A 12,791-nucleotide genomic window follows, 5' to 3' on the forward strand; every position below is an offset into this window, starting at 1 on the left:
TTTCTCTGATATTAACAGACAGAAGACAACATATAACCTACTACCTCCATCAGCTACAATTAACTACAAGGGAGAGTGTTCTCACAAAATAAGCAAACAATGTTAATAAGAATGAAGAAAGCTAATCATATTGATTTAGGTGGTTTTCTTACAGGGAAAAGGTAATGAATGTTTTCAGAAGCCTTTGTACTAATGCAACTACATATTAGGGTCACTCCCAGAGAACAAATGAAAACTTATCTATTACCTTCTTCAGTCTGTTTGGTCTCTGTTTATAATGTCATCTTGGGAGCATAAGCATGAGATGGTCAAAATATTCACGTGTTAATCACAGAAAGAAAAGACCACAGCCAGTTTTCAGATTCACTTCATCTCTGAGAAACAAAGATATTTTTTTTTTTCTAATGGCCAAATGTATGAAACATTTGTGACTTGTTTTTTCTTTGACTTATGAAACCATATACTGTCTTCTCTGGGTACGCTGAACCCTCATTTCTCAAAAGTTACCATGTATAGAGGAAGCTCTCCTATATATAAAAGTAAGCCAGCCCTTTTTTACTTTCACTCAATCACCAGAATCTCATATTCCTATCCTTATTATTTCTTCTAAGTTTGGCCATTTCTGGCAGCTATTGGCATCTAGACCATCAACATTTTTTCATGATGAAAATTTTTTATAGCTTATACATATTTTATGCAGAAATCATGCTGAGCCTACAAAAGACAGAAAAATCTCAACCTTTCTTACTGAAAAATTCTCCTTAATTATCTTTACATCTTTCCTTCCTACAGTTGTTGCCTGCCAGTATAAGCAATAAAGATGTTGTAGATGAACTGAATAGAAGTCAGTCATGTTATATCGAACAGTGCAAGGGCTAGTCTTTTGTTGTTGCATTGGCTCTATAATGTCAACAAATATATTTTGGTCACTTAAGTAGACTGACACTTGCAGATTTTCTGAATGAATTAAAGGTAAGAAAACAATAGAAACCTGACAGAATTAAGTTTGTATTTCATTATTTTAGCTATAAAACAGGTAAGGAATGGGCAATGTCAGTAATAAGTTTCCAAAAATGCTCCTCATCAGCATTTTGACTTCACTACTGTGAATATGGTATCATTTTTCCTGATAATTTAGTGTATTTTTCTCTTATCCTCCTGCTGAGAATGCTGTGTAAGAATTTTGATTAGTGTCAAATAAAGTGCTGTGTTTCTAATGTGCCTTTTTTTCCACTGATAATTGGAATGAGACAAAATTAATTTCCCCTAGGTCACCCAATACCCATATAATAATGATTTTCAGACACCGTGACTTGGCCATGTTGCTAATAGGCTCACATTTTAGCCTGAAGTGAAATTATCCCTGAAAAATCAATACTTTCTTGCCTCCCTCCCTCCCAGCTGATATTTGGGCAGACCTGAAACAACAAGACACAATAAATCATATATAAAATCAAATAACATTTTGTGTGACAAGACAGCTAAGAAAAGAACAATTAAGTAGCACTTACTTTACACCTGCTGATAAGCTTACAACAGGGAAGAAAAACCCTTCAGTACAGAAGTTCTCAAACATTCCTTGTACAGGCTGCCCATTAATGCGGAATGAAATGCTGGGTACACCTAAATCCAAGCAGCAGCTAACCACATCATCAGATGACAACAAATGTTGATTGACAGATGCTACAGCCCTGGGTACTCGACCTAGGAGGAAAAGATTCAAATAATGAGAATTTAAAGACTCACACATTTAACAATCAAGTAATAAATACATTTCCGCAAAAATGCCATCAAGGTTTTGCTCTCAGTCACAGAAACATGATCTTGTCCTCATCTGCTTTATGAATGGATCTGATTTTAAAAACAGACAATGAGTTAATATTGTTCAAACTGATATGTGACAGAACAGTGCACAAACTGAGCAACTCACTCAAGACCTCTGACATTGTTCACAAGACACGAACATGCTCAGCTGAAATCATGTGAGTTCACACCGTAGCCTTATGTAAAAGCACTGAGGCACAGCAAATAAAGACCACTGCCTAACACTTATATACCTTTTTATTATTATTATTACTACTTGTGAAATAAAATATTTACATATCTAATAGAGCAAATTCCATTTATGGATGAATCAGAAAGGCATGAGGCTTCTACCAATAACAACAAGCCCAGAACTCATCAGATCTCTAAGCCCTCCCACATACTCTCCAGTTTGATCTACATTCTATACAAAGCTTTCTGTATGAAAGACCTTCATCAGTTAAGATTGTTACATATCTTAGGTACAAATCGTAATTGCCAGATCACTTCCACCATTTTACAGAATTATGTAAGTAGAATAAGTATGTACAATCTTAGAGAAATTCTAGCAACTGTTTCACTTCTTACTGCTTTTCTTCCTCCTTTCATTGCTTTCATTTCAAAGATAGTAGGTGATGTCATGTAGTACTTAAATAATTTTGTATTTTATAGCCTTATGCAATATTTCTTTACTGAAATAATACTTATTTAGAGAGTATTTTAGGAACTATAAGAAAGCAATAATGACAACTATCAGCATTTCCTGTGTTGCTATTTGATTCTTAGAATTAGCCACTTGCACTTTCCTGTTTTTTTTCTACAGCAACATACATTAACATGGTCAACAGGTACTCTGCTGTACCATACCTATTTGTTTACAAAAAGTATACTGCGGTTCCCTTTTGGATAAAGTTTTAGGGGAGGCAGACCAGAAAAAAAAGGTCAGTCTTTCTCATACCTCCAAAGCCTGCTTTCCAGCTAACTCTGCACCCCAAAGGGCCCTAACTAATCCCTCTCTAAAACACCCTAAAAAGTTCATTCTCCTATTTTCTACTTTTTCTTCAGCGGCTTTTCTAACACATGCATTATTACAAAAATTAGTTGAACTGCAACAGCTCAGATGAGCCTTCCTGTCACGCTTTTTGCTCTTCTATAGCTCTTACTCAGATCTAGCCAACTGAATGTGCAGTCATGTCCATTTTGTTAACTCACCCCACTAACATTGTTAATCTGCTTGAACAAAGAACAGCTAATGAGACCACAAGTTTAATGTCACTGATCCTTAGGTGACCACAAAATATGCATTTGCTGCTATCCATTGCCACTCTTCCTTATAAATGGCAAGTTTAATTGCTTCACTGCAATACGAATTGAGTCTCTTATATTATTACACATATTAAAAAGAATTTATAAAGACTGTATTTTTTCTGCTAAGTCTATTTTAGATAACGTGTTTGATGAACACTATTTTTTTCAAACAGCCTAACAACTACAGGTTTTCAGTTTGATGTACCACTAAAATTTATCTTCTAAAAACAACAGAAGTTGGTAACACATTGCAGTAATTCTTAGTTCTAATTGACAGAATTATCTTTTATGAAATAATTTACCAAACTCCAAATTCATCTTATTAATATCAATAATAATAATTTCATTTAACATCAATTGTAGATGCAAAGTGAAAGAATACTGCCACATGTAGATCCACATACAATGAATTTGCCTAAGATCAGTGTATCCATTGATTTTTAACAGATACATTAAAGTCAGTATTGATCTCAATCTAGAAAATACCACTTTCTGATCAAAATCATGAAGACAAAAACTAACTATCCGCTAAACAGTCCAGTTGGCATAGTTCAATATTGACTAAAATCTCAGACAAGCAGTATGACCTAAAACTTCATGGTATCCTGAAGTTCTGAATACAGTTCTCTATAAATCAGTACATGGTATATGCAACAGATGCATATATATACCTACTGGAACTGAAAGCAGAGGTTGGCAATCCCTGAATGCAAGAATCCCTGAATAGAAGTGGAACTGAACAAAGTACTTACCAGACCACAGATGGAGGCCATCAAAACCGTAAGAGTATAGGTCATCCCCAACACCATTGCCCCCCCATCCTTCTCCTCCTCCAGGATAGGGAGCATAACCTGAAGTAGAGGCCCATCCAACTCGTAAATGGGTGGGTTCTGCCGTCAAGAATGGATCAACCTGATCAATTATTAATTCAAAGTACCACTTCTTGTATTGTGCAGAGCCCTCAGCAACACCCAGAAATATGTTCGGCCTTATGCTAAAAAAGAAAATATAATCCAGTTAGTGTAAAACATAAAATGTGGCATATGGGTTATATTGCTGTAAAATAGTCAAATTCACTTTGCAAATATGATACAAGTGATACCAGCAATAGGACTAGAGGGAACGGCCTCAAGTTGCACCATGGGAGGTTCAGGTTGGAAATCAGGAGACTTTTGTTCTCAGAAAGAGCAGTCAGACATTGGAACGGGTTGCCCAGGGAGGTGATGGAGTCACCGTACCATGGGGGTATTTAAGGAAGGATTGGATGTGGTGCTTAGGGACATAATTTAGTGGGTGTAACTGGTGGACCAGATGATCTTGGAGGGCTTTTCCAACCTTAATGATTCTGTAAGTGTAGATGTCCACATTTTGCTTACAGTATTTTATTTGAGATAGGGACTCATTTTGTGACTTCATATAGCTGCTGCAGAATTATCTTCAAAGGCATATGGTTTCATGCTTTGAAAATTTTATAGTTAAAAGACGAATAACAAGATTATAAAAAAAAAAAAGGAGTTAGGCTGCTAGGAAATCAAATGCCTTTTAAATCATAAAATATCTCACACAATGTTTACATGTTCCATAATAATTAGTAGATAGCACCATACTCTGTATTGAATGAGAAGTAAGCAACTTTCACCTTTCCAAGTAATGTCAATACAGACCTTACTATTATTAACAATTCCTACTTGATAACAGTTTCCAGAGTAATTGCCATATTTGCAGTAAAAATGGATTTTTAGGAAGTTATACATAAACAAGTCCTATAATATGTGTCTCAATACTGAGAAATGATGAACATGTCTTAGGTTACATCATTTTTGACAATTATAGAAGACATTTAAGTTCATTTTTTTCTAACAATAAACATGTCACAATACCTTGTCACATCATTAATCAAACGTGTTTGCAAGAGTAAGTCTCTTCTAGGCAATAGATTGTCACAGATCAAATTTTGATTGGCACGAACCGCAACTCCATTACAGACACAGAGAGAGCAAAGCACATCGAGAACCTGAAACAAGAAATCAGAAGAAAGTTGGGTAAAGGCTTTTATTATATACACTGTAGTTCAGTTGTTAACTAACAACTACATTAATCTACATTCAGAATAGACCTAAAGGAAGGAATATAATAGTCACCACCATTATTTTTTTGTAAATACTCTTTTTATACATGGACTGAGTATAGTCTATGTTACTGATGGTGGATACCAAACATTTGTGGAACACACATTCAGAACAGATGGTTTGCAAAATGCAAATAAATTTCCTTTGAGATTTCATATTCTCATTTCTATTATAAAATAGCAAGGCTATTACAACTGCTTATCAACTCTTCACAATATGTTTTTTTACTAATAATTATTTGAGAAATTTCCTGTGGCTAAAAGAAAGTAGTGGACAACTCTAAGCAGCAATTCTCAGACTACTTAGGAACCTGTTCCAAAAGTATGCTTTCAGTAAGATATTGAAAATCCATTTATATTTTAAATTAGAAGCATTTAAAAGAATTCAATATAAAGCAAAGCAGAGTTTCAGAAAGATCTAATTCTACAGCTTCAGCTCTCTTTTTTTTTGGTCACAGTCTTGAAAGTAAAAGATTGAATAACTGTCCAACAAATTGCTGGTTAGGATAGAGTTTTGCTGGTTAGGATAGAGGTTTTTTTGCTGATTACCACTGTGGAAACTGTTGCCCAACACAAATAGCAGCAGAAAAAAAACATTCATGTTAGCCATTCCTGTCCTCTGGCTGGTTCTGAAGAACAAAGCAGCAAGCTACTCTATCCAGGCACTTACAGACATGAGCGAACTTCATTTTCTCAGCTAATACAAAATTAAAGGTACAACTTTTTTTGACTGGTTATCCATATTTATTAGCTTTTCATGTATATTTACTATATTTGAAACAGAAAAGCAATTGAATGTTACTCTTTAAAAAAAAAAAAAAAATCTCAACAAAGCAATTTTGCAAACATACTTCCAAGTCATTTTATTCCTTTAAATAAAATAGTATCATGTATTTCCATGTACACATTTCCATTTTTGTTGTTGTTGTTCCTTATCAATCACTGTAAGCTTATCAATACATCATCAGTTTTTCCAAACATACCTTGTAATTGCGCCCATGTTTATCCAACAATGAAATAATAGATTTTATATGCTCCTCAGCTATTATATTTAAAGCTTCTGGGCTTTCAATCAAGATGCAGTGCAACACTTCCAAAATACCTGTATGAAGACCACAGTAAAAATTTTGCCATTAAATCATCTGCACAGCTGAACATAATCCAAAAGTTCAGTAAATAACAGGATATCTTAAGAGACACTGTTTCTTCTCCAGTCTAAAAAGAGAATGAAAACACTTTCAAAGAGTATTGATATGCCTATGATGTGAGCTACATTAGACATCAATGCTTTATGTAGCTGTTACTTTCTGATTGATTTTAAAAATAGCCATAATTTAAAAAGCATTTAAGAAAAATGCAATTTAAACTCCTTCCTTTCAATAAGGCAGATAAAGGTTCTAGTAGAGAGCATTGTGTAGTATTTTGATATTTTGTTGAACACTGCAATAGAAAAAAAATCTCTAAACAATTCTGTTACTTGCACTTGTGCCCACAAACAACTGTGGTGTTACTTAACAGCAATGAGACAATAGTCTTCATACTTTCTGAAAATACATCAATTTACTGAAGTCAAATTCAACATTGATTGGACATGGTATTGCACATACCATATAAATGGAGAAAAGAAAACAAAACAAATCACAAAACTGCTTGTTTAAATATAACGCTTTGCTTACTAATAATTAAAAAAAATAAAATCCAGATACAGTTTATTTTCTAATGCATGCTGTTTTCAAGCAAAACTGCTCTGACAAATATCATGCACAACATCTGTATGCAGTGTATCGAGAGTTAATTTGCATGGATAAAAGTCTCACCTGAGGAAGATTCTAATCTGTCCAATTTACTTATTAGCCAATCAAGGTTACTGGAAAATTGAGTACAATTGTTTCTGTTGCCACGAATGAGGGCAGCTGAAAAGAAATCCAGAAGTTATAATTTTATAATAGTAGTGTTTTTTTTAATCACTAATGTTGATCATGTGTAATTTAACACTTTAAAAATAATGTCACAAAAATAAACAATTACTAAATACATGTGTGTTATGGTAACAAAGAATCAAGATTTTCATTAATTTGACTATCAGAAACTAACAGTTTCTTAAGAGCATGCAGCTTTTGAAGTTGACAGGGCTCTACTTGATAAACCAGAACTTCAGCAAAAATACATTTTATCTCTGTTTTATTTCATTTTTTCTCCTATCCTGGTTAGTTATAGAAATTATCCACTACTCTTGTTCAATGCAACTGTTAAGCACTATCATGACCGACAGGTTGAAACAGTTCTATTTCCCACCAATGAGTGGGAAGAACGGTACAAGCACAGGTTGGGTACCATTCTTTAGCCCTACTTTCTGCTTAAAACCTAATACAGATTGGATAGCTTTTAGTCTTCAGTAGCACAAAACACAATGTTATTTTGACTGCACTTTGAAATTTCAGTTGAATGTTCTAAGCAATAGAAACTTCTTTATTCTAGAAGTTATTACTGATCATAGAAATATAACAAAAAGCCTTTTGTGTAAAACTGTCAAGAATTTTTATTATGAAGCATTAATTAAAACAGAACAATCATGTCCAAACTGTCCCTGCAGAAGAAAATCAAGATGCTATCTTGAAAGGCCTACGGAGCACTAAAGAGTTTTCATCCTGCTTTTCTTTAAACTCTTAAGACTGCAGTAAAAGGCAGGCAATGATATTTCATTACTTTCTTAAGAAATCAGAAGATTTCATCAGAAGCACCTGCATTTCTGCACTACTCATGATCCATGTGAATCTCATGCTTCAAAGCACCACTTCCTAGTGTGTCTTCCTCATATTCAGATGGAACTTCTGAGTTTCAGTTTGTGCCCTTTACTTCTTGTTCTATCATGGGTTACTCTCAAAAAGAGTCCAGACCCATTGTCTTGACACTCCCTTAACATACTTAAATACATTAATAAGATCGCCTCTCAGCCTTCTCTTCTCCAGGCTAAACAGGCCCAGCTCTCAGCCTTTACTCATGTAGGAGGTGTTCCAGTCCCTTAATGATTTTAATAGTCTTCCTCTCTCTAGGATCTCCATGTCTCTTTTGTAATGGGGAACCTAGAACTGGACACAGCACTCCAGATTTGGCCTCATAGCTGTAGACAGGGAGGATAACTTCTCTTGGACTGCTGGTAACACTCCTCCTAATGCACCCCAGGATACCATTGGCCATGGCCAACAAGAGCAGATTTGCTGGCTCATGGTTAACTTGCTGTCCACCAGGATTCCCAGGTCCTTCTCTGCACAGCTATTTACCAGCAAGTCAACCCTCAACCTGTATTGATGAATGAGGTTATTCTTCCCTAGGTGCAGGACCCCGCACTTGCCTTTGTTGAACTTGATGAAGTTCCTCTCCACCCAACACTCCAGCCTCTCCAGGTCTCTCTGAATGGTGTGTCAGCTACTCCTCTCAGTTTTACATGTTTACATTTACAAACCTGCTGAGGGTGCACTCTGTACCTTCATCCAGGTCACTGACAAGTAAGTTGACCGGGACTGGTACCAGTACTGACCCCTGGGGGACACCACTAGCGACAGGCCTCCAACTAGACTGAGCTGCTGATCACAGTTCCAACTCTGAGCTCTGCCACCCAGCCAGTTCTTAATCCACCACAATGAACTCTGTTTTCTGTAGTAAGTATCAGCAAATACATGGAAGAAAATCTATAATTAACATGACAGAATGAATGAAACAAAAGTACTCTTCTTTGGTAGTGAAGCAACAAGTAATTTTTTTTTTTTTTTAACTTCAGCAGAATAATCAAAGAACTTACCTAACAATTTGTAAAGAAGATTTAAAATTTCTTTCCATGTGGTACCATTTTCTTCTCTTGCAATTTCTGCAAAATGAGCTGCACTGTTGTAGTCATTTAAACGATCAATGCAATTCAAAACTAGTGCCAGCATGCCCTATATACATAAAACAGAGAGGAAAAATAACTATATATGAAAAAAGCATGTGCTTTTATATTTTAATGTTCTAATATATTTTTAATATTCATATTAGTATTTTAATATTTTTCACTGTTCTTTTAAAAACTGCATTATCTTAGTTTAAAAAAAGACTGTGCTTATAAAGATATGAATATGTATTTTCCTATATCAAAATCACTTATTGAGGAGAATGATTCTATAATATTCCTTACTCAGCTGAGTGTCATAAAACATAAGGAATAAAACAAAGCTGAGAGTAAAGGCATTTATTTATTTATTTATTTATTGTAAATAGAACCTTTTTCACAAAAAATCTTCCTTATAGAGAAAAAAACAATTTATACAAAAAGGAACTTTACTTGATTATTAAAGGTTGAAATTTTGCTGGCCAATAAAATATCTGTAAAACAAAGTTGATAAAATACCAGAACAGATTTTTAACTTCAGTTTGGTTTGAGACTAAAATGACACTGAAAACCTGAAAGGAACTCAAATGTGGCTAAAAATATTGTAAAATATACTTCCTATTTATAAAGAAGCATAATTATTCTGATTTCAGAAAGCAACAATTCTACAATTATGTAATACATATCTTCCAGTAAAGCTAACCTTTTCCCAATTTCTAGACATGAAAAGTTCCTTTTTCATACCATGGTGGACAGGCAAGACATCAGAAATAACATCTATCATTCAACCCAGTTTTATTATTCGTTTGGTGCATCCAAGATGTGTAAATGTGTAGAGAGAAGAATACTTTTTTTTTTTTTTTAATCAGTATAATTTATTTTAACAATAGCAACTTTTAAGGATGCTTAGGAGCATGAAGACCAAATTTTATCAGAGAATTTGTGGCCTGTGAAAGGTATGGAAGTCAAAAATAGATACCAGCAAGTTATCATATGGCATTACAGTCCATTACATATATACACACATCTGAAAATGTTTAGATTCCTCTCAAAGTTTATGACATTTAACATCAAAATAAGGTAACAAATCCTCTCTCTGTACCTCTTCTTTGAATAGATTCTGTCTGTTTTTCAGTGATCGAAGCTTGCTTTGTTTATCCTCATGTTCCAGGTCTTCTTCGGGAGGCTGGAAGTAAGTAATCAGGTCTTGCAGAGTCTGAGCCATCTCCTCAACAGGCAGGGCGATGGGTGATAGTGTTCTGTTGTTTCCACTAAGGAAAACAAGAACCACATAGACTGGCAGCGTTATTCATTTTCACGCTAATTTACAGTGTTATGGAGCAGCCTATTTTCTGTTCGTATCTAAATCAAGTCTTCTTATACATAGAACATATGTATATGAACAACAGTTGATCTGAATTGCAAACCATTCAAACATCTATTGTTCGGTTGTCCACTACTCAAAGATTCCTGAATTGGAATCACATTTCCTCTTCTACACTGATTTAAAGACAGAGGTAAGATTAAAAAAAAAAAAAAAAAAAAGGAAGAAGATAGATGAAAGATAAAAGATGTTTTTTTTTTTACAGTAATAGATATTACTTTTTTTACAGTAATAGATATTGTTTAGATGCTTTAAATCCTATTGATGTTACAGGTGCATTGTACAGATGGCCTAAAATTGTAGCAGTTATTGCAGCTGTACACCCCCATTCACCTAGATAAAGAATGCAAAATAGCAAGTAATAGCAAGTAATCCTAACCATTAATTAGTTGGTTCTGTATCAATTCTATATAGGAAGTAAAAAAGCTGGGATTTAAAAATATAAAGCACTTCAGGGAATCCCAATTGTCAGTAAAATAATGTCTCTTTCCTGTTCAAGCATTTGCTCAAACAATCTCGGATGACAACCCAATTTCTCAGGGTCTGACTCACTATTATAGGTAGTGTAATCTAGGAGGAGCTGTCTGATAGCTGAGGTGGCTGTTTTTATATCTTCAGCACAGGAAATAAAAAGGAGTAGTGTAGTCCTTTGTGAGTAAGTAATATCGTTTTAAACACACTAATATACAGTGTCCCGTGGAAGCAAATTCTTCAATACCAACTCATTTTTATTTTTTCATGTATTAGGCAGCAACAGAAGGCTAACTACTTATCACACTGAAAACTTCTGCCAAGCACTGTGAAAAAATAGCTTCCTTAGACCTACATATATCCTTAATTACTTTATTGTTATAAACTCTTATAAGTTATATATACTCTATATACTCTATAGCGTGTATATATACACATATATATACACATATATACATACTCTTATACATTATATATAACTCTTATATGTTATCTCAGCAATTATAAATGAATATGCATTGACACCGAACTGTGTTTTACCCCAAAAATCCTGAGGTAAAAACATATCATGTAGAAGAGTGAAGGAAAGTGAAGGAAACATGTAACTTTCACTGAAGCAAAGATTGTTGTCTTGCTGTTTGTTAGAGTTATTGTCCTTTAAGTATATTACTGTAAGATAAATGTTATAAATAATTTACTCTGAAGAATGGGGGAAAGAAAGGAGAAAAAAAAAGTAACAAGATAGTGTGATAAAATTGTGCTTTAAAATGCCGCATGATTTCAAATGAGCACAGCTAAAGGTGTTATTCAAAAGGACAAACACAACTGCATATAAAAGTTTTGTATCAGTTTTCAAAATACTTTCCTTCACTAGCTGAATACTAATGCCTTTATCAGAACAATTAGTTTAGAACTATTTCTATGTAAAGTTTCAAACTTATGGATAACTAAGACTTGTTGAAATTAAGCTCTACTGATTAGTTACAGAAAACATTCTGAATAGTATTTTAAAAATTAACAAGCAAGATGATATATAACACATTAACAAAGCTTTTTGAACACAAGACACACTTCAGCATGGAGAAATTTAAGCTGAACCAAGTGCATCAATAGGGTGAAAGTCAATTTTGACTCAGAAAATTTATTTCATTCATAATATTGTTCAAATAGAAGTTTGAATCCAGAAAACCAAACTAGGGATGAAATGTCATAAATATAGTATAATTTCATGCTGAACATGTTATTTGTTCATTAAGATTCAAGATCTCATGAGGACAAAGGGTCTTCATTCAGCAACATATAAATTTAGATAAAATAATATTAATGTCTAGCACATTTGTTTTGTTATTGGCTGAAATTAATCTTTTCCATGGAAAGAAAGGTATTACATTGTAATGCGTGGCAAGGATATTAAGCAACTACTTACCAAGCATGGCCCTTTATATAGCCTTCTTGATAAATCAAGATCATTATAAATCAAGTCTGTTGTCTTATTAAATTTTTTAATTCCCCTAACTTTTTAAACGTCCTTTGTAGTAATGATTTTGTGCTTAGGCTACTCATATATTGCTTAAAAATAACCAGGTTTCCAAGGGCATTGGTGTTTTGATCTGTGGAAATAGCTATGACTGTTTCCACATTAGGTTTGACTTCTATTATACAGTTAGTGGAACAGTCCAATCCCGGATAATTTGTGTTTAGGTGTAATTACTAACTCTATTACCATCTAGTAGAGCAAAGATTTGGAAGAAAAAATATTCAGAAGGTAATTCTACTAATTCTAGTCTAATCAAATTTAGAATCAATAATAATATTTATCAATAATAATTTTA

At 33.9% G+C, this 12,791-nt stretch overlaps 1 protein-coding gene across 13 annotated transcripts in view; it reads right to left on the reverse strand.

The window, feature by feature from the left end:
• RYR3 (ryanodine receptor 3) overlaps positions 1-12,791 on the reverse strand; it is a 219,585-nt gene that overhangs the window by 128,616 nt on the left and 78,178 nt on the right. For all 13 annotated transcript variants that reach the window (XM_072038900.1, XM_072038897.1, XM_072038899.1 and 10 more), the window contains exons 13-19: positions 10,207-10,375; positions 9,039-9,174; positions 7,057-7,152; positions 6,223-6,341; positions 4,992-5,125; positions 3,864-4,105; positions 1,512-1,704 (exon numbers count right to left, since the gene is read on the reverse strand). In XM_072038900.1, coding sequence (XP_071895001.1) covers positions 1,512-1,704; positions 3,864-4,105; positions 4,992-5,125; positions 6,223-6,341; positions 7,057-7,152; positions 9,039-9,174; positions 10,207-10,375 — 1,089 coding nt within the window. The remainder of the gene's footprint in view (positions 1-1,511; positions 1,705-3,863; positions 4,106-4,991; positions 5,126-6,222; positions 6,342-7,056; positions 7,153-9,038; positions 9,175-10,206; positions 10,376-12,791) is intronic.

The sequence above is a fragment of the Anas platyrhynchos genome, chromosome 5 (genome assembly GCF_047663525.1).
Source record: "Anas platyrhynchos isolate ZD024472 breed Pekin duck chromosome 5, IASCAAS_PekinDuck_T2T, whole genome shotgun sequence".
In the NCBI taxonomy this organism is placed as follows: Eukaryota; Metazoa; Chordata; class Aves; order Anseriformes; family Anatidae; genus Anas; species Anas platyrhynchos.